The sequence below is a fragment of the Pleurodeles waltl genome, chromosome 10 (assembly GCF_031143425.1).
Source record: "Pleurodeles waltl isolate 20211129_DDA chromosome 10, aPleWal1.hap1.20221129, whole genome shotgun sequence".
Taxonomy (NCBI): Eukaryota; Metazoa; Chordata; class Amphibia; order Caudata; family Salamandridae; genus Pleurodeles; species Pleurodeles waltl.
The window spans coordinates 1,035,511,228-1,035,538,097 of record NC_090449.1 but is presented as its reverse complement, the minus strand read 5'-3'; the positions used below and the strand labels follow the sequence as shown (position 1 = coordinate 1,035,538,097).

Here is a 26,870-nt window from a genome sequence, read left to right as displayed (position 1 = left end):
CCCACTGCAATCTACCGCAATTTAAACCACTCCTGTCTATCTCACTCCAATCTACCACATTCCACCCGAATCCACCCCACTCCACACCAGTCAAACCCATTCCACACCACTCTACCCTACTTCACACCAATCTAACCCACTCCACTCTAATCTACCACAATCTACCCCACTCCTATCTGTTCTCACTCCAAACTGCCTCACTGTACCCTAATCTACTCCCCTTCACTCTAATCTACCCTATCCACTCCAATCTACCCCACTCCACTCCAGTCTACCACACTCCACTCCGATCTACCTCATTCTAGTCTACCCCAATCCACTGTGCTCCACTCTTCCTCAATCTACTCCACTCCAATCTACCCCAATCCCACTGTATCCTACTCCACTCCAGTCTACCCCACTCCAACTTACTACACTCAAATCTACCTCAATCTACTCCAATATTCCCCACTCCACCCCACTCCAATCTACCATGCCAATCTACTCCACTAGTCTACCCTGATCTACCCTATTCCACTCTACCCCAGTCTACCCTTCTCCAGTCTACCCTACTCCAATCTACCCCACCCCACTAACGTTTAGCCTTGCTGAACAGCAGCCACATTGGTGTGCAATATGGCTAAAACACAATTGCTTAGGTGAGGCTTATTGGCTTTGCCAATGCTTGTTGAGGACTGGTAACACCCCCTCTCGCGTCTATTAAGGGTAATAGGATTGTTTGGCAATATATCTGCTTTCAAAGTGAACTAGCACGTGGCAAATAACTATCAAATTTCTTGTTTATGGATTATTCTCCAGTTTCATTTAAGGGAAATAACATAGTAGGAAATGTGGACCCTGGCAGGTGGCCCACCAGCCTGCCAGGATGGCAGAAGCCCTTGTTTCTGCCCCTTGGCAGAGGACTGCCACTACATACCTTTCCAAGATCTCACTTATAAGATTGGGCATCCATTGCATTGACAGATGCACTTTCATCACGACCAAGTGGGTTTGTATGTTTTTTGGCTACTCGACATTTTAATGTTTAATGAAACAAGCCCCACAACAATGGTATGTCCCTGAAAAGCACTATACCAATGTCCCAGATGTGCAGGGAGTTTCCTCCCTTCATATCAGACCATTGTTTGTTTTTCCTGCCTGGGTCCACCATGGGAGAATTGTACAATAACCTGCCCATTCGAAGAGTGGGGGGCAGCTACTGCCCACTCCACCTGTGGCACAGGTCTTAACCTATGCATGCAACGGTGGCTTTGTTAAAACTTCTACACAGATTCTACATAGACACAGCCTGTACAGTGTTATAAAGGTTCCTTTCGTACCTATATCATAGAACAGACATGAATGATACTCCTAGAGGAATAGGCAGCAAACTGATGTTTTGTTGGACCTACATGCAAGATCTTTATAGGCGCAACTTTAAAAAGTTTTTAATTATACTCATGCAGACACATGTAGGAGAAGAGTTGATCTTCTCGGTGGTCTGTAATAAGGGGGTTGACCAGACACAGGCCTGAAATGTCAGTGACAGATGAAATCGAAACGCTACAACACTTAGGCCCATATTTATACTTATTTAGTTCCACATATGCGCCACTTTTTGACGCAAAAACGGCACAAACTTACAAACTACAATTGTATTTTGCAAGTTTGCGCCGCTTTTGCGTCAAAAAATGACGCAAATGCGGCGCTAAAAAAGTATAAATATGTTCCTTAGAGGGACACAGTGTACAAACATGCAAAGAAGAAAAAGCCATCCTATGAGATCTGTGGGTCTCCTATATAACGGTAAGTCGTTCCAATAGAAAATCTTAAATCCTTCAGTGAATTTTTATTATGCCTCTGTAAATGTCTGCATCTCGACACAGTCTTTGAGCACTGATGTTCAAAGTATCATCCACGGCGCCAGAAAAATACATAAACGTTCTCCATATTGCAATGTCAGGTTTAGCAAACAGTAATCCAAGCGAACATGAAACAAAAGCAACATCTCATACATATTTCACAGTACAGCTCATCAGAGGAGTATAACTTTGTCCAAACATGAGCAAGGCGACAACTTCGGGTACAACAAACACAGTCAGGCCTCCTCTGTCCCAGCATTTCTGGGATTTCAGAGGAAGGCTTGGATGAGTCTCTCAGCCACGACAGCTTTTAAAGAGACAAGACAGCAGAGCTATATTGAGGCTTCCCAGTTGGCATCTGGACACATCTTCCACAGTTTTCAGGAATACCTGAAATCGATGGCCATTATGTGTCTGTGTAAACAACCAAATATTCAGAGTTGGACTACATCTGGGGGTGGAGGGATATGCACTTTCTTCATTTATTTTTCAGTGTACTAAATCTATTGTAGGAAAATCTTTGTGCTGAAAAGAAGTTTATATTATTCTGATTCTGCAGTGGAAACTAGTTAATTATCTGACTCAGCTCAAACTTCCTTGCTTTCTTTTCAGAATGGAGTCTACTGAAAAGTGTGAAGTAGTTATTCAGCATTTTAATGGAAAGTACCTGAAAACGCCGCCAGGTGTACCGCGTAAGTACCTCTAAAGTACAAATATCCCTTCCATCTGCTAAGCAAGGTGTGGTTTTGCAGAGTTTGAGGTAGTGGTGGATGGAAAGTTTGACACTTGTGATGGTGGTTCTCGCCTGACTACCTTATTATGTGAAGTCATCAAAGTTTTGGGGTGTTTTGGTGTGCTTTTGTCTCCCAAGTCTCGTCCCTGGTTCCTCGTCATTTGTCTCTGCTTTTTCTCTATGCTACACTTTCAATAAGTGATCCCGGTGCATGTATGTATGTATGTATATATGCTCGATTTGCATAGCATCAACCAAGACAAAAGGACCAGAGTGGTGTAAAGGGTCAAAGGCAAAGATACAGTCAAGGAATGATTGGAGGGAAAGTTGGGTTCTGAGAGTTGAGGTGAGCAGTTACATCATTGTGATGGAGCATGCTTTAAAGAGACATGTCTTCACCCCTGCCCTGAATCAAGGTAGGGTTCGGGTGGTCCTGGTCCATAATTGGACTGTGAGGTTGAGGAAAGGGGATTTGAATCCAGGTCTTTAATAATCATGGTCCAAAGAATGCCTCTGAGACTATCAATGGGCTAAGATTAAGATATATCCATGTCCTTCATTCAGAGTCACAGATGTGGTCTTGAAACCCGTGACAAGAAAGAAATCCATATGGAAATATACAGCTCTTTATTGGAAGATGTGTGTCCTGGTAGATGCCTTTTACCATGTTATGTTGAGAACTCTGGCCATCTTAAACTTGTGCCATTGGTCTTTCCATGTTCTCTGTGGTGGTCGTGATTTGAACTACATTTTTTTAATCAATTGTGTGATTGTACTGCTTTCTTGTTTAACTGTTGTTACTTTTTGCATTGGGTGTACATTTGCAGATGAACTGTAAAGTGGAGAGAATAGATTTCCATCTTTAGATGTTTTAGTAATTGATATAGGTATAAATTATTTTGTTCTGAAGGAATTGAAGAATTGAGTGATGAAGTAAATGTATGATGAAAAGCTGTCTGGTTGTGATGCATGGGCACAAAGGTAATCTGTAGTCACCACTGGAGAGGGCAGGAGGGGGCAGGATGGTGCATAGAATAGTGAAGTTTGTCTTGAGTGTCGAAATAAATGTATTTACTGTACTGGTTCATATTGTTATCAGTTGATACACACTTGTACTGCTGTATACGGTTATAAAGACCAGGCTGTACCACACGAGCAATTAAATCATTGCTTTACATATCATGTAAAATTTAATAAAGACTCAAAAAGAAAAACTACATAAAAGATGGCCTCCCTTGAAACAGTGGAAAAACAAACACATTAAAAAGGTTATAGAATAGCAATGCTTGGTCATTGTTGCCCCCGTGAAGCTCAAGATGACCAAAGACATCACTGAGAATGATATCTTTTGTGCATATAGTGTCAAGTAGGGAAGCTGCATTTTTTGAAACCATGATTATTTCTACTATTTTCTATTGTATGCTCTTTCCAGTGGGTTGTGGTTTTCTGTCACTTTTCAAGTGCTGGGAAGTAGTCTTATTTTCAGAATTGTGTTATTATTATTATAGTGTTCACTATTATCAAAATTACTATCAAGATTGTCATCATCAACATAACAACAGCAATAATAATTTATTTACAGCTTCACACAGTTGCTGAAAGCCTAAACCCACATTTAAACTGCATGCGTTGACGTTTCGGTTGCAGACCCTCTTATGCTTTCATGGACTGCTTCAGGCACCATTGGAATGCATTTGGAAAGAAGTTGCATACATTTCATTTGCAATAGTCACTACTCAATAATTAGTGCTGAAGTTTTAGAATCCATCATTAACACTGATACTGTTGCTCTACCAGGGAGTTTGGGCCTCCAACTCATCACCCTCTGGTGACCTGATATGATGGACATGGGGGACACAAAAAGGCAAGGAAACTAGGTTAATGTGGAGGGGAGGTATTGTCTTACAAAACGTAGACTATTGTATTTTCCCTGCCAAGTTGCAAGACAAAGCAAGCAGTCTTACAGAGTTTATTAGGGGAAGTCTCTCTCTACTTCCTTCAGTATTTAGAATTACCTTGTAACCATCTTAATTATCAATTGTATCACTCCTATTGATCCCCAGGTGAATCATCCTAACAGTGGCACAGGTCAAGGAATGAGTTCAAGTAGCTAGATGACTCATTTGTTTAATTCATAATGGGTCTCCTTTTTAACCTAATTACTTAAGTGCCTCCAAAACAAACTTACATGTCTAACCCTCAAGAAAAGTCCATCTAAGGTAAGACTACACAGCACTCTACTAATATACATTGAATAAAATAGGTTAGCAAAGTTTCCAGCTGTTTGTCACTTCTGATTGACCAAATGATGTTGTTTTGTTTGTTCATAACTCCAAACATTGTATGACTGTCCGAAGGCATTGTACAACTGTGTTTAGTTTACAAGCACACTAAATGTACTACATTGCAATGCAGGTGGACATCATCATGCTTTGAAAATTTCTCCTACTCCTGAACTTGCAAGGTATTTTCTAATTAGTGGGCACTTTCAGACAATGGTTTATTTAGAACAGTGGACGAACCACCGACACACTGAAGTTTTGAAAAATGCGTGGAATTATCCTTCTGACACATCATAGGGGACATTGCTTCTCTCTTTGCATCTATTCTCTAGGAGTGTTAGCTTAGGTCATTCTCCCTGTACATGCTAAACTTTCCAGGGCTCTGCAGCACTTAAGCCTTACTGCTCACTGCGCAGGGTATTAACAGTGATTAATGCCTTCTTCAGGTGACATTAATTTCTGTTAAAGGACCACCCAAATTATGAACCCTGAGCTAAAGTAAGGGACATAACGAGGGCAAGGCCAATTAACAGCTGCTGACATCCAACAGTATTTGTGTAATATGTAGAAATACACATGGATGGTTGTTAATGACAACACGAGTGTGAAGATCGAGTTGTCTATCATGTCACTCTGGGGTGAAAAACAACCCAGTAATTAGGATTTGCCATCTGTAATTTTATGCTGTGTATCAACACCTATATTGCAGGTGCAGAGAAGTCACTGAGCGGTCAGACACAGCATGGTCGCATCTCCTCCAAGCCTCCCCACACTAGCCATACTACTAAATAGTATATAATTGTGCCGTCCCACCAGCATTCACCACCCTCCTGACAGTTTTTCGCCTATACACTATTGGAGAATGTAAAAACACCTGATGTTCTGCCACCAACTCCTGCCACCCCTAGAAGAGCCCCTTCCTCACCAAATGCACAAAACATACCTGATATCCTGCCACCCACTCCATCACCTTCAATGCCACTCTCATACCACCAAATCCCACTACTTAAGAAAACACTGCTGGCAGCATGAGAGCAGCGTTACGATTGGCCTGACCCCTCTGGTTTTGTGCTCCCAGGCAGACTGGGAGCCTGTGCCTGCTGTCTCCAACCCGGCAACACCGCTCGGGTTGGAAAGAGCTCAGTGCGATTGTGTGTTTGGCTGTCCTGATTTGTCTGGCCAAACACACATGCGCACTGAGGGGAGTGCACACCACTCCACCTCCCTGTCTGTCATCCCCCATGGCCCCACCCCTTGAAAAATAAAACAATAATAGACAGTGTTTATTATTGTTTTATTTTTCAATTTGCAGCTGCACCTGCTGGCGGGGAGCTGCTGGTGGTGGGGGAGGGTGATGCTCCTCTGTCATAGCGGAGGAGCTGCCGCTGCTGAGGTGTACCTCTGCTTCATACTCCTTCAGAGCTTAGAATTTTAGCAAACAGTTAGGCATTATTGCCCATCCCTGAGAGCTCTATCAGTTGTTAATGGCCCAAACACAAATTGTATTACGTACAACAATGCAGAGGGCCTTTAACAGCTACTTGGAACCAAATTGCACTCATTGAGGGTACTACATTCTAAGAGTGAGAAACAAACAGGTATTTGGAATGTTGGAGAAGACGTTTTATACGAGCCACTGTTAAAAGGTTGTTAAACCTCTAACCCATGGGTATAGGCCAGAACCCTGATTAGGGCCTAGAATGAGGGCAAGAACTTTTAACAAACAGTATAGCTTGAGGCAGAAAGGCTATAATCCTATTAGAACATTCTACTCCCTTCTAAATTTAAAATGGACGAACATAAGGGCACACATTAGAATGTTGGGGCTGAAGGTCTGCAACAGCCAGTATTGGCCCTGTGGGGTTCTCAACATGCCAAAGTTCTGATATAGCATTACAGACCACTATTTAGGGCTATTGGGGTTGTTAAAGTCCCTGAGGGGTTGTTATAGATGAGCGCATTTAAAGAGGGAGAGGGCCTTTAATAGCCGTTAAGGCTTGAGTCAGAATGGTTATACTGATATTAGAACATTCCACCCATGGAATGTAGAATGTTCCAAATGAAAAAAGGACAATCAGAAAGATAAACATTAGAAGGTCTGAACCACATACTATTGGGCCTTAGTCAGTTCATTGTCTTCAGAAGAGCTCCATATATTCCAATGTTCTAATACTAGTTAGTGCCTGCGTTCTAAGCCTTCGGATTGGCTGAGACAACCTCAGCAGTATCTCAAGGGTTCCTAATGTGATCAAAGACACACTAAAGGCCGTGATCCGGGGTACATATGTGTTCATCGACCTGCTCATCATGTGCCATTCAGGATCTTCAGACAATCACACTTCTTCAGCAGAAGAGGTTTGTCTTCTAAGCCCCACGGCTTAGAGTGACATTAGAACAGCAGTCATTAATCTCAGGCAGTGTTGGACAACATCACTTGTTAATGAGCAGGGGGTTCGCGAAGGCGTCTATTTCACGCGCTCTGTTCCATTTCATCCCTCGCAATGAAAGACATTGGACATATTCACATCAAAGGGAGCAGACCTGCCAACTCCTAGCGACTGGGCTTCCAGATATTAAAGAAAAGCTAATTATCACGCCGGAGAAGAATATATGAATCTTTAATTGTCTGTGCAGCTCTAACTTTTCTGTGGTATTCATCTAACTCCAAAGTGTTGTTTGAATATCTTCTAATGGCTTCAAACAGTCTTTGTGTGCCAAGAAGCTTTTGCTGGGTCTTGATTGGCGTGTGGTGTCATTATGACCCCAAGAGGTTGTGCGAACGACGATCGCTGTGATATTAAAAAAACGCTTAATAGGACATAATGTAGGGTTGCTGATGAGGGGAATTGGGCACTAGATACATTTTTAACTCCTTAATTCAAGGTTTTGCTGAATTCATGGCTAATCTGGTCCCTGGATTTTTTGGTTCGGTTGTACTACTGATCAGTATACATCAGGGCTACTCAAGTTTGTTGTTTAGTGCAGTGGTTCCCAACCTTTTGACTTCTGTGGACCCCCACTTTATCATTACTGGAACCCGTGGACCCCCACTGAATCATTATTGGAATCCAGGGAGACCCCACTGAGTCATTACTGAAAGCTGGGGACCTAACCTGTTAATATTATTTAATTTTCTAAGCAGCCGTGGACCCCCGGAGGAGGATTCGCGGACCCCCGGGTCCCCGGACCACAGGTTGGGAACCACTGGTTTAGTGGGTCTGTGGTGCCAGAGTTAAGTAAAAACAGTGCAATGCACAGTCTCGTGCCTTGCCTGACCCGTGTGCATTGACAGTAAGTTGGGCTAGTGACATTTTCTCTTATTTACTTAATTGTTTAATTATTTAATATTTTTAATAGCAAAATGTGTCCCCTTTTGCTTTCATCAGAGCTCGGAAGATTCTAGAAGTAAAATATGACATCAAGTAAATCTGGTGAAATTCACATTTTATCAGATGAGGTGGGAACCATAGCCATGTTCGTCACCTGCAACTCTTCTTCTGCGTGGATTTCGGTAGGCCGCGTGAAAAATCTGGGGTTCAAGTCATTTCTTGAACCGCAGGGTGTTTGATTCTGTTTTTGGGTTTGGGCTCAGAACATTTCATGCTCATCTTCCAGGGACACAAAAGGTCCTGGGTGTTTGTTTCTGAATTTGAAGGCCCATTGATTGATTAGGTCTTCTGCGAGTGAGCCTAGATTCCTGGATGGTGGAACGGTGGAGGGTCATTTATTTCAGTTTTTCTAGGACTTGGGGCCAGATGTAGGTAGCATTTTGCATGGTGCAAACTGCGAAAATCGCAGTTTGCGCCATGCAAAATGTGCATCGCAATGCTCATTGCGACTCGCACCGCGATGCTAAATTGCTTTGTGACCGCGAACACGGTCGCAAAGCAATTCGCAGTTACCACCAGTGTCACACTGGTGGTAACCCATTCGCAAAAGGGAATGGGTCCTCATGGGACCCCTTCCCCTTTGTGAATGTTGCCATAAATGTTTTTTCAGAGCATTTCCAATGGACCACTGCCTATTCTGAAAAAACGAAACCAAACGGTTTCGTTATTTTTTTTGTATTGCAACTCGTTTTCCTTTAAGGAAAATGGGCTGCAATACAAAAAAAAAAAAACTGTTTTATTTCAAAAGCAGTCACAGACATGGAGGTCTGCTGTCTTCAGCAGGCCACCATCCCTGTGAGTGCAGGGAATCGCTATGGGGTAGCAAAATGTGACCCACCTCATTAATATTAATGAGGTGGGTCTTTGCGACCCCATAGCGATTCGCAGACGATGTCTGAGACACCATTCTGCATCCGAATGTGCGATTCGGAGATTGCTACATCTGGCCCTTGGTTTCTGTAAGCTTTGCGAACAATTTAGAGCGCCTTGAGTGTAGTCCTTGCATTGACTGTTGGCCAGTGGAGCGCTTTCAGGGCTACATATGTATGAGGAATGTAGCAGCGACTGATTGGTATGTATCTACCTGTCCAGTACACATTTAGAATACATTAGACATATCAGGAACAGAAATGTGCGGTGGGGTAGGAGAATATCTTTAAAAGCCAAAAAAACGGTGGTAAATCACCCAGGAAGGGAATTGTCTGTTTATTAAGTAAGCTGTTGTCTTCGCTTCGAGAACTGATCGAAGTGATAGTTAAAAACAGCCCTGCTGGCAAAATTGGGTTTCTGTGATAAAGTGCTTGTATACCTAAATTTTTATCGTTATTATTTTATTCATCAACATTTTTTCTTTTGTACAAAAAATAACACGTTGTGTAAATTTTTTCAGTAAGGATATTGTTTTAAACGCTCTTAAATAAAGGAAGAAATAAATATAACATCCTCTGAAATGCTGCCATGCGTTTCCTTCGGTATTGTATGTGCACTGTATGTCCCTCCATCTGCATATGACATGAATGGCCGCCGGGCAAGAAGTGAAACTTTTAATTCCCTTTATGAACAGGTGTCATCACGTGACCACCTTCTTTGTGTGTGTGTGTGTGTGCGTGCTGATGACGTCATGCCCCCCATAGACACATCATTAGCATGTGGTGTTTTCCAAGATGCCAGCTCTGAGGGGTGATGAGGGGCCTTGGAGTGCCTTCGCTCTCAGAATCCCTAGCCATGTGGTAATATGTAGAAACCTGGCCTCTGATGTCTGGGGTCTCTGTGCACTGGGCTTGCACGGTTTTGTTATTGTGCACTTCCCAGCTTTAGGGGACATGCTACAGGTTATCAGAGATCTTTCATGGTCAACGGGCTGACCAGAGGCCGCCGTAGAAGGACACTGTTGTTTAACAGCTATCATGTGAGATCCAATGAGGTCGGAGAGGATCCTCTCTGCACTTCAAAACTTTGCAGGATGCCAGAGACCCTCAACTCCACTTTCCCATCACCAAAGGTGCACGGGCAGGGGAGCACCTCTCGTTCACTTCCAAATATTGGAGACAATATTCCTTGATCCTTCAGGCTGAGGTTTTCTAGAGGCCATTGGTATTCCCTTAATTCACGTGGAAAAATTGAGAAACTTGACCGTCCTTACTCAATCAGCTTCAAGGTGACGTCGGGGGTACCCCATCAATCTTCAAGTGTGCGTCAAGGAAGATGTGTCCCTAATCTCACTCCCATTCTCTAAGATACTGAGGGTAGGAGGGGCTCTCCCCGTGAACGTCTGGACTTCATTCATAACATGTATCCTACGTTCCTCACTTTCAGGCTCTAGGAGCATGGACAAGGGAGCCCCTCTCCCAAACATTTCAGAATATGGTTTACCTCGCACAGTGTTGATCAGTAAAGTGTGTCTATTTGGAAGCATCACTGCACTGCTTTACATGCCAGTGCTTAATTTGAGCCGGTGGTTTCTAGTGCTCTTAATTGTCAGCAACTGCACTTATGAGAGTCTGCCACATGGGGATGCTGTTTGTCAAATTTAAGAATGAACACAACAATAGTAGTGTATTAATCAAACACGAATGACTAACACCTGCTACTCAAGCCATTTTTATAACTTTGGGGGCCTGGAATTGTCTGAACTGTCCCACTTGTAGGCGTGTGATGGTTAGGAGGTGTCTATGTACTGTCATTGGCACTGCTGGCAGGGGCAATGGATGATGCAGGCTGCTGTGCCCTACTGTCAAGGTCCCTGGTACTTTTTGTTTTTTTACAAACTAAGCACAGATTGACCCCAAAATTGTAGGAGACCAGAGGGTTTTCAAGCCATTCTGCTGACACACTCCTCAGCTTTGCTGGATTTTCACAAGGTCCACTCATCTGCAACTTACACATCTCGTTCTTTAAAAAGCACCTCGATTTTACTGAGCTGTTTTTTTGTTGAAATGTTTTTTTATGGCACAACCCCCCCCATTGAATCTGCACTCTATTTCCATTTGTACGCATCTTACTCTGATCTCTTTTTTTTTTCTGGTACACTGCAAATCCCGGCACAGTATCTCACCATGCCCCAAAACCGTGCCCTGTCTTTATTGGCACTCGTTGGCATTTATGGACCCCCACTAACCCGTCTCATCCGGCCCCTCTTTCTTACTCTGCTCAAACCGTCTGATCCGTTCCTCCTCAGTGGACCGCCTCCTCTTTTCATCACTCTTCTGCGATTCAACCAGTTCTCTGTCCTGCATCTCAATACAGCCCCACCAATCCCCTTTGTCCCTCCCTGGCTCTGTCTCTCTTCTTAGGGTCCCTTCTCCACTCCTTCAGGTTATATTTACAAACCAAGCACACACCACTGGACCAATGGCTTATTTATTCTTCTGCTGACAACATGTTATTTTCCCTCGTTCTTGAAGGGACACCAAGACTGGATGGAGAAAACCAGAAAAAACATGGAGAGCCATCGAGGCAGGGGGTTCCCATTTAATCATTTCAGCTACTAACTGATGTAAATGTTTCTGGATAAACAGCAAATCCATTAGTATCTGCTCAACATTGATGAAGTTGGTGGAAGGTTCCTGGACTGAAACGTATATGTGGGGTAGTCGCTAGGAATTTGTGCACCCTGTATTGTCAAAGCATGTTTCAATGTAGTAGGCAAGGGTGACTGTGGTGGACAGTAGTGGCTCACTCTGAACAGGGGCAGTGGGGTGGGACCGGGCGTGAAGGGCAGGTGCGTGGGTGGGAAGGGAGGTTGGAGTTCGGGGGGGGGGGTTCGGGGTTAACAAATAAATAAATGTTTACAAAAAACAACAAAAACCACTTACCTTCGAGGGGAGACGTGTTCGTCTCCCCTCCGTCCTCTTCCTCTTTCCGGCTGCACAGGCTCCCAGCCAATCATGACAGTGCTAAAAGCAGCGTTGTGATTGTTCTTAGCGGCCTGCTTCGCCGCTCAGTCTGTGCGATACAGCCGGGTGAAGAACATGCAAAGTGTGCATGTCTGTTTGGCCGGCCAAACACAGGCGGACAAAAAGACATGCGCACTTTGTGTGCACATAGCCTTCTTCTGGCCCCCTCCCTCCAGCCCAGCCCCGCCCTACAAGGAAAAATAAAATTATAATAACGTAATGTACGTTATTACCATTTTATTTTTCCTTTTTGGGAAAACCAGTGGGGAGGCGCTCCTCCGCCTTAGCGGAGGAGCCGCTCCTGGTGGTAGAAAAGGCTTCTGATTGCTACCGAACTTGCAGATTGACAGAATTGGTACAGAAATTGTCTCTGAACCACTGAAGGAGACTGGGCACTGTGATATGCAGGGTCAGTCCTATTTCTAAATTGCCATGATTACCTGAACAACTCATAAGTCTAAAATACAGAACAGAAAAAACCCTCCACTCATACATTTCACAAGTAGCAGTGACACAAACAGCAGACAATTGACACAGGTTTTGCTCCTAAGATTGCATCATTATGTAGAGTATGGGCCGGATGTCTGCTTTTTAGTCCCTGGCTATTCACTTTTCTTTCTCTTGAACTTAGGACGGTCTTTTGGGACTTTCTTCCTAATTCAGACAATCAGCAGTTAGCTCATCATGAGCGCTGGGCTGGTGAAAGTAGAGAAAACCAGACTGCAGGAGACCCAAGATCAAACTAACCTAAAATTCAAAACAACCACAATTTCCTGTCTCCTCACTCCACAGCGCTGTGTGGTTCATCATTTGGTTAAGGCAAATAATGAGGCGGCGAACCTACTTGAACAGTATCATGCTTGGTTTTACGCAGAGATCTAAAAAACATATTCCTGCCCGGGGAAAATATACTAAATTCCGAGCATGTGTTTTTATAATTTGGGTGTAGGTTCTCTCTGTTTTACCAGATGTGCCTGTATTGGATTGCTCCTAAAAGCCATTCCATTGACTCACCTGCATCAGTACCACTTCTATAGAGAGAGGAATATATTCTTAGAAATCTTGTTTCTGCTGAAAATGACTAAGATTAAAGGAACTGTGGATTTTGCTAAAATATCAGTTATTTCGTTTTATTTTGAATCCGTACAAAATATTTTATTTCATAAAGTAGATGGAAAAAATCTTCCCAGACATGTTTTTCGATTCTGGCTAGGAGGAATGTTGTTGATTTCGTCACTATATTGGCCAGCAAACTAAACCTTCTGTTATTTTCGAGTTTTCATCATTACTCCTTCAAGCTGGGGAGACATTGTCTCACGCCGGTATTCAGTCCTGCAGACTGAGGACATCGGAGAAATCTGCTTCTTTTCTAAGAAACAAACTTAAGACTGATGACGGGCATCCTAGTAGAATTTGAAAATTGTATTTGTATTGGTCCTTAGGCCATATTTAAACTACTAATAGATGTTCTATTCTCCTACCCTGCTGGTCATGTTCTGCTTCTAGGCACATGCACTCCCTCGTGACATCTGCCTCTGAGCAATCCATCTACCACATTTCCACCTCCTCTCCAGAGGCAGGTGAGATAACAAATGTAGCAATGTGGCACACCAGCAGTTGCATATAATAAAGGCAAGATTTGTAGGGATCTGGCACGTAGTGTAGGGTAGGTAGATGTTTCTCTCCTCCTAGAGCCTAATTTTTGCCATTTCTTTTCATGCCACAGTATTATTTAAATTTCGTTACACGACTTAGAATGATATTTTGGTATTTCTTTTTCTGCTGTAAATTAAGGGCCTGATTACGAACGTGGCAGATGGGGTTAGTCGATCACGAATGTGACGGATAGCCCGTCTGCCAAATTACAATTCTATTATATCCCATGGAACTTGTAATACGGCTGAAGTAATATCAGTCATATTTGGGAAGGAGTGTTCCATCCACCAATGTAGTAATCAGGCCCTAAGTTATTAGTCCATTTTCTTCACCATAGAATCAAATAGTTATCATGTTGGCATAGCATCAGTTATTTGCAGATTTAGAGCCTTACGCCATATAGCGTCAATATTTCGGTAGAACTGCATAATGGTTTGGGGTACCGTTGTTGCTGATGCTCGGTGCTGCCTTTGTATGGGCGGGCAGTGCATGTTGAAAAGTTGGCTCAACTACATGACAAATTAAAGGTTATGATAGTTTGATGATTTGTAAGAAATGTTAGATTTTTTTTTACTTAGATGCCTGCCGTTTTATGCTAAATTTGTATAATTATATTGTAATGATTTCAATGTTATTTCCTTCTGAAAAGTAAAGGTAAACTTTTTAAGTAGCTCTACAGACATTGTATGTTCATCTAGTGGCATTTCAGAAGAGATTTTACACTGTATTTATTGAGTGACTACTGAGCACTTTAATGGTGCTGTGTATTTTTAATGAATTTTCTGGGGTATTATGTGGTGCAATTTGGATCCACTGTATGATTCGACTTTTTATTAATTTCCTGTTTCAAAATGGCATTTGGGTCTCCTGCTCTTCATAGCGACTCTCTGTTCCCTTTCCTGACACATCTTCCTCCTACAGAAGCAAGAAATACTTCTATTTGTCCTTTTGTCACAAAATCAGATCTAGGCAGACATATACATCTAGCAACTTCAAGTGGATATATTTCAGGAGTTTTATCATTATTTTAGGGACATTTAATGAAGGTGTTTGTGATTTTTGAAGATGTATTAAGAATGGGTGGGTGTAATTCGTGGAGTTTCACTCCACGGAATTCTGCACAGTTACATAAAAAACTCTGCCAGATTCAGCAGAGTTCTGCCAACAGGCAGAAAATATGCATGTTGCACTGCTCGTGATGCAATTTAGCATTGGTAGAGGGAGCAGCACTGAAAAGCCAGGGTGGAAAGCACCATGTTTTGCACAAGAGCGTATGGCCATTCAGGTTGATTTTGCTGCTGCTCATGTAGCAAATCTACTCGAGAACCAGCCCTCCGACTACGACCGTTGGTGACTTCCCACATTCGAAAATTTCACTAGGGATGCCAAATCTCGCTCGCCAGCTTGCATTTCTGGAGCCTCGCAGGAAAGAAAATTCCACCATACGGCGATTGGTTGAATTTGGCCGTAACTCTGCGTAACAAGAGTAATGCAGAGTCGCCAAATTCCACCAATTCTGTGGGCAGAATGAAACATTCTGCCCACCCCTGAAATTAAGGGGCTGTAGATGCCTAAGCTTCTCTATTTATAATGATTTTAGGGATTGTGCCTTGACATTTCCGAAGGGATTATTTGATTGTGACTGCTATTCATGTTGTATTGATTGCTGTCATTCCACTGTCATACAGCCATTTAATTGGTGCAGCAGCCAGACGAAGCTTCAAATTCAACTGTCACTGAAGAGGCATTACCACTAATAAAAACACCAAGCCCTATTGGCTTTGTCAGTGCTTATTTTTAATGGAGCACCATGGCCTACTGTAGGCCAAGCACAACACATGCAAAAGGCACTCCCGGATTGACATATTATTTTATCAGTATCTATTCCAACCAGTGCATGTCATTAATGCAAATAAGTGGATTATGAACGTGTTTGCATGCATTTGGGGATTTTGTTAAGCACGCTTCATGACGCCCACAGAAAGATTTCCCCCTGCCCTACAAATCGCTTTAAACCCTGAGGGAGAAAGATTTAACAATGGGTGAATTTGTTTGTAAGCCTCATACAAAGGAGGAGAAACAACTGGAACACCACAGGACCAGATATAGTTTGTTTTTTGTGCTGTAACAGCTGAAGGTTATTAATAAAACAATCTGAATGTACTGAAAGTGGAATGAAAAGAATGATTAATCGTTATCATAGGTGTGCCACATTATATGAATAATCACGGACGAAAAAAGTGCTGTGAAATAAAACACAATTAACTTTTACCAGGAAAATAATTTGGTTTTAAGTGATGAAATAAGGACGTGGGGCAGATTAGGACTGAAAAGAATGAAGAAAACTTTAGATTACTGTTACTGAGCTCTTAATGCACACATTTGTCACCCATGATTTTTTAGCATCTGGGGATTATTTATGTCCCTCCTTACACCATTCTTAAGTAAGTTTCCCCATTAAAGAGCCAGATATCTGAGCTCTTGCAGAACAGCAGATGGTCTGAGACATGTCTGAAGGAAATGAGTCCCACAGCAGTGACATCTAACTAGAGGAACCCACAAAAAGGCCTTTGACTGAGAAGATTTGGACTTTTGGGTATTCTTGGCCAATGTGCCTAAGAGGAATTAAGGGTCAGAGCTCTTAATATAGTCTCTATGGTCAATGCTTGGATGTAAGAGAACACGAAAGATGGGGCCTACGTCTTGCTGCATCTTATTGCTGGCAATCTTCATTACGCTGAGTCATCGTCTTCCTCATCACAGTCCTTACTCATTGAAGATGAATCCTAACCCTGAAGGCTCGCAACCTCTTTGTTCCCCAAAACAAAGTACCTCACTCACAACTCTGAAGAGTCTAGGCTTTTACCTCCCTTTCTCTATAAGAAAGCATGCCACTCCTTTGCCTGTACTGTACCAAGCATAAACCATGCACAATAGGTGGCAAGACAAACCTTGTTGGGGATTGGGTGGATGGGGTGAAATATTGTAATAAATAGGATGAAGAATTGAACTTTACTAGTAACTACCTCCTTATCTCTAATCCTTGTCCCAGGCCTCATTCCACCAAGATGTATTAATCTGCATGTTTCCCCAATGCCTGTCCAACAAGAGATAAACACCATGGCAGGTATAAGCATGTGAGGAACAAAAGTATACCTAAGTAAACAGTTTCCAGAACAATCTGTGCAAGTCTGTGCCTAGTGCACTCGCCCAAAACACCAAAGTACCCTGAATGCAATACCCCTTTGCATGAGAAAGTATGTAGGAATGAATCCCCATGAATGTATCTGTTGTTGCGGACCAGACAGATTCCCAACTGTAGGAGGACTGACTCTGAAAATGACAAAGCCACGCCTCTGACATAATGTGGTAACATGGCATTCGCACAGTGGCATCCTCAGAAACTAATTCACTTTGTGTATACTACATGCACTAACTTGGTCAGGGTATGAATTAATGCTTGAGCTGCAGACAGTATAGCTCAGGAACATTGCATGGTGGATCTCAGTAACTCTATGAATTGCAGACAACACAGTTCAGACACAGCAGAGTGTCGCAACTCAGTAACACAATGAGTTGGCCAATAATCTGCAGACATCAAAGCCTGAAATAATGGAGCAGTGGTTTCCACTTGTGTTTCTAACCTGTGCTGTGTGTAGCTCATTTACTATTGAGGTACTGAGTTAAGACGTGCTGTAGAGAGAATAAATCAATTAAAATGTGTTCACAGTGCCCTTCTAAGATGGTGATGGTGAATCAGTGTGGACTAGGATCATATGTGTCCTGAGAAGTTCAAACCTCTTTGAAGCTGAAGAGGATAAATTGAACATAACTTGTCTTCATCTTGTTCCTTGTCTATGATGGGCTTGGCTTCCACTAAACTGAAGTGGAGAGCTATTGCAGAGCCCCACTAACGTGCAACTCGCCAGGACCCTGCCCGCATCACAGTTGCCTACCCTCACCGGTGCAACAGCCTTGCCTTGATCCGTTGCCCGCTTGGATGCATGTGTCAACAATCCCCACAGCAGTGCCAGTGAGCCCCCATAATACAATTTAACAATTAGGGATAAAATGAAGTGGAAAGGAAGAGCGGAGCAGGAACTTTATAGAAGAGGCGGCTCTTTGCCCCACTCTGGCTTAAGTACAGTCGAAGGGCAGGTATGAACACTTGGGGTGCTAACCATAGATAGCTTCTACAAAGGTAGGCAACAAAGGGGAACTCCCTGGAACACGCATCATTGAAAACATGCGCACTTACCTGGAGCTTTGCAGAAGAAGACCAGGAGTAGGGGGCAGGGCTGATCCTCATAGCCAAAGGGGTGGAAACAATTAAGGAAGGTCAAAATGGGAAGCAAAAATGAAAAGATATATAATTTGCATGTGGTTTCACAGGTCGAGGCTTGTGCACAGACTTTCTTGCCTGTTCACAGGCAGTACAAAAAGTTCCAGTGATATATATGTATATATAAATATATATATATATATATTTATATATATATCAAATACCCATCTAAGTGATAGATGAATTTGTGATGTGTGCAATGTAAAGAAACATAAGAAACATTAGTGTCTAGGACTCAAAGTCTGCATAGTTACAACTATCCAACCAGACAAGCTTACACCTTCAAACGTTTTGTAAAACGTATCAAAATTTAAATGACAAGAATGGATTTTCCAAGCACTCAAATGAACGGATATCGTGGGAAACACGGTAAAAAAAGAGTACAAGCCCCATGGAACTACACTTCCCAAGAAAAACCGTCTCAGATACAATGCCAAGTGAAAAGTGAAAAAAGACTAATGTAGTAGTAACCGTGAGAATAACCACTGGCCGAAACGTATCGAGTTTTTCAATTGAGATGTAACTTTGCACTATACATTTCGATATCTTGTTGCAATCCTTTTGAGGGCCAAAGCTCTTTTGTGAGAAAAGTTTGCTTGGTTGGATAGAGGAAAGGCAGACTCAGCTGTGAAGATGCACCGCATGAATACATGCACGCACCAATGCGAATCAACATTCAAAACATAGTTACCAGCTAGGAGCCAGAGGCAGTAGATGAGTGTTTTAAAACATTCAACAGCACCCACAGTACAGCACGCTTTAAGGGATAGATACTCAAAGAAATCCGTGGTGCCCTGTAGGCTTGTGGTCCCCGTGGTGCATCGTGCCCAGACATGGCACGTTGTGCTCTGCAGATCTCACACATAGCACTTTCATGTCCGTAAACATGTGTGGTTGGTGAATGTTGAATTAAACATTCACTCTCCTTTACAATATAGCTATCAAATATGGGGGGGTACATGGTTGCATCATGTATTAGAGGCATGTGTACCACTACCTTGAATCTTGCTCAGATTTCTTATCAATGTGCAGGGTTTGGAAATGGGTACAAAAGTCCCTCTACCCCCTAAAAGTATGGCAACATCACCAAAAGCTCTCCCTCTCCTATTGTTGTGGAACTGTCAGCTCAGAGAGGTTGTGTGGTTCGATATCAACATTTACAGTCATGGATTATTGTTTTTTCCTCAAATGAAGGCCTTGGCACAAATATGTACCATAATGAAACTTTTTTTTTTTGTTGCCTTTCTTCATAAAGTCTTAATAGTCAGTGCCTTTCCTTCATTGTACATGGACCATTGTAAATCAACCTAGGTTGATTTGCCTAAGATCCTAAGACAGAGACTGCGAGTAGTCCAAAGCTCAGCTGCCCAGGTCCTGTTAAAAAGTGGAGAGGCGAGATCATACTCAGTGCGGCTCCAGCTGCCTTACCGTGGATACCTTTGCAAGACTATGTCAAAAAAATGAGGGACTGGGAGTATTAGGACAGGTCCAGTGTGCAGTCTCCCTGGGCAATAAGTGACAATAAAGCTGAGCACACTGTTCCTAAAAAGAACAGAACGAAGACACCTGGACACTTCCAAATTTAGAAGCTAGAGCCCTCACACATCCATTGGATGTCATTCTCCATCATCTGGTCTGCTCCTCGTCTATGTAGACAAAAAAGGTTAGTACTCACAGATGCGGACAGGCCCCACGCTGGAGCACCTCCCTGTGGCCGCACACCTGGAAATGGCAATGATGTCAAGCTACGGGTTAAATGTAACATGGCCCCGCCCTCGAACCAATAAAAATGAAGGGCCGATAGAGGGGAGTGTCTTTATTGTTGAGTGGCTCGATAACGTGAGCTAGAATCCGAGGAAGGACTCAGTAACTAAGCAACCGGGTTAACAAAGAAGGTTATGGATGCAAAAAAAGGTTTGGAAAAAAGGGTCATGGCTTTAACAATCCTTTGTGCCCTACATGTCAATGCTTAGTGTATAGGAACATTATTTTCCTTATACTCCCTGTGTTTTTAATCTTGTCCGAGACCCGTCATTCACAATAAATTTATTGCTAGGTGGTTCTCAAGCCAGTTTTAAAGTCCTAGCTGTCTACTCTTCACATTAGGTCTGATTTTTTTACTACTTATCCTCGTGGCATGCACTTAAAAGATCTCTGGCACAGAACCCCCTCGTAGGGGCCTGTCGGGCATTGCAGCGCCAGCCCGACGAGGAGCCGACCCGATAATGAAGCATGACATCCAATGGATGTGTGAGGGCTCTAGCTTCTAAATTTAGAAGTGCCCTTGTGTCTTCTTTCTGTTCTTTTTAGGAACAGTGTGCTCAGCTTGACTGTTACTTTTGCAAGACTGCATAAGACATGAAGCTCTCAGCATAGCCAATGAAGCACCCTACTGAGCACAGACGCTCTCCTACTCGTCTCCACGCCGGCACTTACCTCGGTATGTACTCTGAGATTTGAGACTTATCATGGTCTCAAATAACTGCCACTTTTCTTCCTTGTGACTACCATGTGACTACTATGAAAGAGTTACTCATAACCATATTTCTGAAGCATATTCTATCTTCGTTCTACGTACATTTGGTACTTTCCGGACCGCACCTTTGCTTTGAGTCTTGAAAAAGTCACTTGTTGTGACGAAACAAGTGTTGGCTTGCTTACGCAAAGATGTTCATCCAACTGAGTACGATGGCTGTGGTTAAGGAACGTTGATCACCCGATGGACCTATGCCGATGCCTTCTAATAAAGGATCATTTTGCAACTGTTTTCAACTGAAAGCCTGATTCATATATGGACTTTCTGAGTGCGGCAGTGTCTGTTATTAACTTTGTTGAAGTGTTTGTTCTGAATACCAAAATACGCTCTTGGGTACTGGAGTGTACTCAACCGCATTGCACCTACAGTTTTCTATCTAAAACGGCACATTCATACTGTCACCTCATTTGGGAAGTTCATCTTACTTGCCATCAATACCCGGCTTGCTTTCTATATACTCTTCTTTGCTGGACCGTTCCTGCTATTCCGTCATGGTTGCTCGTTCTTGTCCTCCAAATCCATGTTCACTACAGATTACTCTCTCCATGGGGAGCATATCTGGGTGGCAAAATATTTCAATTCAAGTGTCTCAACTTTAGAAGGGGGTACTTACTGAATAAGAAAACAACCTAACCATGATAATTTTACCGAGGTGCTGAAAATCTGGCTGTGCCCATAGCAGTTGTCAAAATCTTAATATTATGCCTGTTCTTTATCTCTATAATGTTTAGAAGCTTCTATGAATATGCTATGATTTACATATATCATAACCATGGGAAAGGTTTTGTCAAATTTTGCTGGAATTACCAATCACTGTGTCCTGTACGTGTTGTTAATAAATTAGATGTTGATATTGCACTTACTACCAGGTTTTGTGGTGTGGGGATCCTTTTTCAGGTGTTACTATTCATCAGAGGGTTCATAGCCATTGGCTTTTCCAAAGAGAGCAGCACCCTCTCATTAATGAGCATGGCTGTGCCAAGAACACACAGCTCCAATGGCCCTTCTATAGAGAGCAAACCCCCTCACCGATGAGTGCGGATCTATAATGAGGATACAACTTTGGCAACTAAATGATCAGTTGTGTAGCCTTTATGTAAGAGGAGTGCAACTCATATGATGAGAAACCTGGGTACAACGACCAGTGGACAGTGGTCAAAAATCGATCATTGTCTACTCAAAGAACACCAGATTTGGAAAAATGTTTATTCCATGCTTGTGGGCATATTATGTGTGTGGATGTGGCTTTCTCCAACGTATTCCTTAAGAGCTAAACATATGTATTCCTTTGAAGAAAGAAAGAAAAAAGTTAACTTTGCTAACACACTCATCCTCTTGACTTACTCGCAGCTGAAAATCTGTGTGAACAAATGTTGTCCAGTAAGAGTTCTCCTTTATACTTAGAGAGTTTGTGGATATCTCAGAGTGCTCCTGGAGTTGTTCTTGAATCCCCAATAAGTTGTAAACCTACTCCAAGTGTAGCAGAAGAGCTACGGAGTCCAGTTCTAACATTTGTTTAGCGGGCTTTGCGTGCTGAGTAATCCCAGCCTGATGATTGGGTTGTCAGTCGGCTCATTGGGATACGGGGTGTGGAAGCTGCTAGATGCTCTGGCAGATTATTTGAGTTGTGATGAAATACTATATACTTCCTGGACATTGTTGTAAGGAGTATTAGATGTAGGAGGTGACCAGCACTGCAGTCATAGTTTGATGCTATGCAGAAACTATCAGGGAGGGGGCGAGGATGAGATGGAGCAGCTGAACACCTCACACCTATGTATTACAAGATTATATGAAATGTAGGACTTATAAGTGCAGGAAAATCATGCGGGGAACCAGTGATGTCCTCCAGAGAGGTAAGAGTTCTGTAAATGTATCTGGAGGGATCTAGTGAACATCATTTGGTTAGAGGTGCAAGGTGCTCATGCACAAGCCCAATAAATAAGGCTCCCGTTGCACTGAGAGTTTCTGGTATTTTTTACCCACACCTTAATTTTGGGCATGAGCCAAGGACCCCATGAAGGATCGGGGACGAGACCCATACAGAGACACCTGCCACTCCCTATGTGTCAGCTGCTGTCAACCCTGAACAGGCACGTTCACTTGGAGATGGTGGGCAGAAGGTGAGGATGAAGCTACTGTAGGTAGGCAGATATAAATGCATTTACATTAAGCTAAAGGTATCCCTTTGTATCTAGATATGATTTATTCATGTAATTGAACTCTTCATTTTGATGTTGGGATGTGGTTCTGAATGCATTTTCAGCTGTCCTACCCCTTCTAGATGGCATGTCTTGTACCTTGTAGTGCTTTCCGATGGTTCGCCCAGGAAAATGTGTGATTGCTAGCTTGGTATCCTTACTGTGTTTTTTTAACATTCAAAATTATAGCTAGGTATAGACCTACATGGTACGTGTAAATACACTCTTTGTACTGCTAATTGAGTAGAGATTAAGCCCTGCTTTAGACTAGCTTCACTAAAAGCCTAGTCTAGCTTTCATCCAGCTTACATCAGCTTCCCTCTAGTTTCATTGTAGTTTTAGTCCAGTTTAACATTGATTTATATTAATTTTAGTAAAGATTTAACCTAACTTTAGACCGGCTTTAGTTTAGCTTCAGTTTACATTTACTCCAGTTGAATCGCAGCTTTAGTTCAAATTTAGATTAGCATCAGCTCATTTCTACCCCAGGGTAAAACCAGTTTTACCCTAGATTTGTCTTGCTTTGGTCCAGCTTTAGTTCAAGTTAAAATAACATTAGTTAATTTGTAGACTTTCCTCACTGTAGTTAAGTGCAATTTTAGTTTAGGTTCACTTTGAGTGTAGTTCATATTTTGTCTGGTTGTACGCAAAATTTAAGGTTTTATTTTAGTTTTACTCAAATTTCAGTTGAGGTTTGGTCGAGCTTTAGTCTACTTTTAATCTCAGTGTTTTCGAGCTTACACATGATTTGAAATCCAGATCTGCTTTTCTACATTCAACTGACGATCATCCACTAATATAGACTCTTCGAAGAATGATACATTCCCAAAGGCTTTTTTCCCTAAAAGTTTAGGCAAACACAAAACCCTAGACCTTCTTTGGGCAGAAAAATTAAGTTACTGTTTTGTTTCGTGCAGTTTTCAAATCTTTCCAGCCTCAAAGATAGCTTAGGGAGTCAACGGCCTCCTTTTAGGCTGTATGTCTGGCTTTATCCACTAGCTTCTATCTGTAATGAATAAATTCAACTTGCCATTGATAAAAGGACTATCTGTGAATTAGCTAATAGTTTCTCCAGTTATGTAAACCACCTCTTTTGTAATATTGAAGGCTTGCTTGCAAGCCCAGTCAGCATACTCTCAGGCGGATGTATGTTTTGGTATTTCTAAAATGCGAACTGATTTGGCTAGCATTGGAGCGATTGTGGACATTTGATGATGACTATCTGCATTGATTCAGAGCCCAAAGGAAAAGTGGGTATTCACTGGACCCATTTTTAAATTACCAAAGCATGCGTAGTGACAACGTATTACACAATAGACACTTTAAAGACATAGGGCATAGATGGCGGTGGAGGGAATATTCAGTCACAAATGTGACGGATATCCCGTCCGCAGTATTCCGATCCCCATAGGATATAATGAGATCATAATATGGCAGAAGGTATATCTGTCATGTTTGTTACGGAGTGTTCGCCTCCACCGACATCTAAATCAGGCCCTCTCTCTCTGGAGTTGAGAATACTTTGCACTCCCTTATGCCAAGTGCTCCTTAAGAGGGTGCATTAGGGGTCCCACCAACCCGAGAAAGTCACATTGTTCAGAATGCATGCTGTTTGGAACCCCCTGTGTGTAGGAAGGGGATTTTTTAAATTTATTTCACTGTTCAAGTGCACACGTCACCCAGTTTAAAGTGCACGGATGCCCACAAAGGTGCTGTGGTCCCTGGCCCAAAAAAACACCCCATGTCTTCCTAAATGAGGGTGATCACAGATCCTCAAGATCTGCTGTGAAAAAATGAATCCACTGTGGATGGAGATCAGACAGTTCTTTCACACCCAATCGCTCCAGATCCCTGAATAAATCAAGCCTCTGTTTCCCTGTTTTGTCTCTCTTTGATGTTTAAAAGATGATTAAAATAATTTTAAAAAGATAAGAGATGGAGGCTGGTGCATCCAGGGCCCTTCTCCCTATAATGAGCCTTCAGATCAATTTAAAATCATTGGAAAATATGACAAAGAAAGGTTTTTGCCTTATCCGCCAGAGTATTCGCTGATTCGCTGCTACCAAAGAAAATGTTTTCTGATTGCAGCTGAAGCTATCTTTTTTTTTTTTTACACTCCCTGGGCTCGCGAGTCATTTCTTAAACACTTTTGCGAGTTGAAAAATCAATTTCAGGCGCCGAGGAATTGCACCGCGTCCATCATGAAATATTTACTCCCCGAAACTGCGGGCGCTTTTCCAGTTTGTGCAATCTTTGATGTTTAAATTCCCTCCCATCTCCGATTGACAGCATTAATTGCTCCTGCAGCCGATATCCGCGCGGTGCTGTTTGTACATTACAGTCACAACATGTGGACGGCTTGTTTTGAACCTGTTTCTTTTATTCTCTTCGCCCTTTCAATTTTTGCAGATTGCCAAGATAAGCATCAAGATATCCGGATCTTCCATTTACATAATGGCGGGAAAATAGTCTGAAAGTGACGTGAAATTTTGCATGTGCATGTGTTTATCACACGTGGGGGGCTTTTGAAAAAGGCATTTTGGAGTATGCAATGTAGTACGCCTTTAGCCTTTAGTATTCTTTTACACACTCTTATTTCTAAAAATGGAATCTTTGGATCATACATATATAAAGGGCTGAAGACTCTTTGTACATTTACTAATAGGGAGATGGACCTTCACGGCTGAGTCACAATGGCCTGCAAGACTATGTAAAAAAGTAGTGTGGTATTACTACTTCCAATATGCATAAACACTTTTGTGAGTTGGCCCTGAGATATTGCATAGACTGTCAGCAGCGGCCGCTGCCGCAAATCTCAAGGGGACGGGAAGGTGGGGATGGAGGAAATTATCAATTTTTTTTTTTTTTTAAATGTACCTTTTACTGCCGCTGTCGGCCGCCTCAATCAATCAATCAATCAACAATTTATATAGCGCGCTACTCACCCGCAAGGTTCTCAAGGTGCTGGGTAGGGGGGTGGGGGTCCATTACTGCTCGAAAAGCCAGGTCTTAAGTTGCTTCCTGAAGGAGAGATGGTCCTGGGTCTGCCGTAGGTGGATGGGGAGGGAGTTCCATGTCTTAGCCGCCAGGTAGGAGAAGGATCTTCCTCCGGCGGTGGTTCTGCGAATGCGTGGTACGGCGGCGAGGGCGAGGCTGGTCGATCGCAGCTGGCGGGTGGGTGTGTAGAAGGTGATGCGGTTGTTGAGGTACTTGGGGCCCAGGTCGTGGAGAGCCTTGTGTGCGTGGGTGAGGAGTCTGAACGTGATTCTCTTGTTGATGGGGAGCCAGTGCAGGTCCCTCAGGTGGGCGGAGATGTGGGCGTGGCGGGGGATGTCCAAGACGAGTCGTGCGGAGGCGTTCTGTATGCGCTGGAGTCCTTTCTGAAGCTTGGCTGTGGTTCCTGCGTAGAGGGCGTTCCCGTAGTCCAGTCGGCTGGTGACGAGCGCCTGGGTGACCGTTTTCCTGGTTTCGGTGGGGATCCAACAAAAGATCTTTTGGAGCATGCGCAGGGTGTTGAAACAGGATGACGAGACGGCGTTGACTTGTTTGGTCATCGAGAGGGAGGAGTCCAGGATGAAGCCCAGGTTTCGTGCGTGGTCCGTTGGCTTGGGGGTGGTGCCCAGGGCAGGGGGCCACCAGGAGTCGTCCCAGGCGGCGGGAGATGATCCCAGGATGAGGACTTCCGTCTTGTCTGAGTTCAGTATCAGACGGCTGTTCTTCATCCACTCGGCGACGTCTTTCATTCCTTCGTGTAGGCTGGCTCTGGCGGTGGCGTGGTCGTTGGTGAGGGAGAGGATCAGCTGGGTGTCGTCGGCGTAGGAAATGATGTTGAGGTTGTGTTGGCGTGCGATGGCCGCGAGGGGGCTCATGTAGACGTTGAAGAGGGTGGGGCTGAGCGAGGATCCTTGAGGTACGCCACAGATGACTTCGGTGGCTGCGGATCGGAACGGGGGGAGGCGGACTCTCTGGGTTCTTCTGTCGAGGAACGAGATGA

The 26,870-nt window shown here is 43.1% G+C and overlaps 1 protein-coding gene across 2 annotated transcripts in view; it reads left to right on the top strand.

Annotated features, from left to right (window-relative positions):
• The window catches only part of RBMS3 (RNA binding motif single stranded interacting protein 3), a 1,236,319-nt gene that overhangs the window by 854,823 nt on the left and 354,626 nt on the right, over nt 1-26,870 (top strand). For both annotated transcript variants that reach the window (XM_069212004.1, XM_069212005.1), the window contains exon 6: nt 2,454-2,533. In XM_069212004.1, coding sequence (XP_069068105.1) covers nt 2,454-2,533 — 80 coding nt within the window. The remainder of the gene's footprint in view (nt 1-2,453; nt 2,534-26,870) is intronic.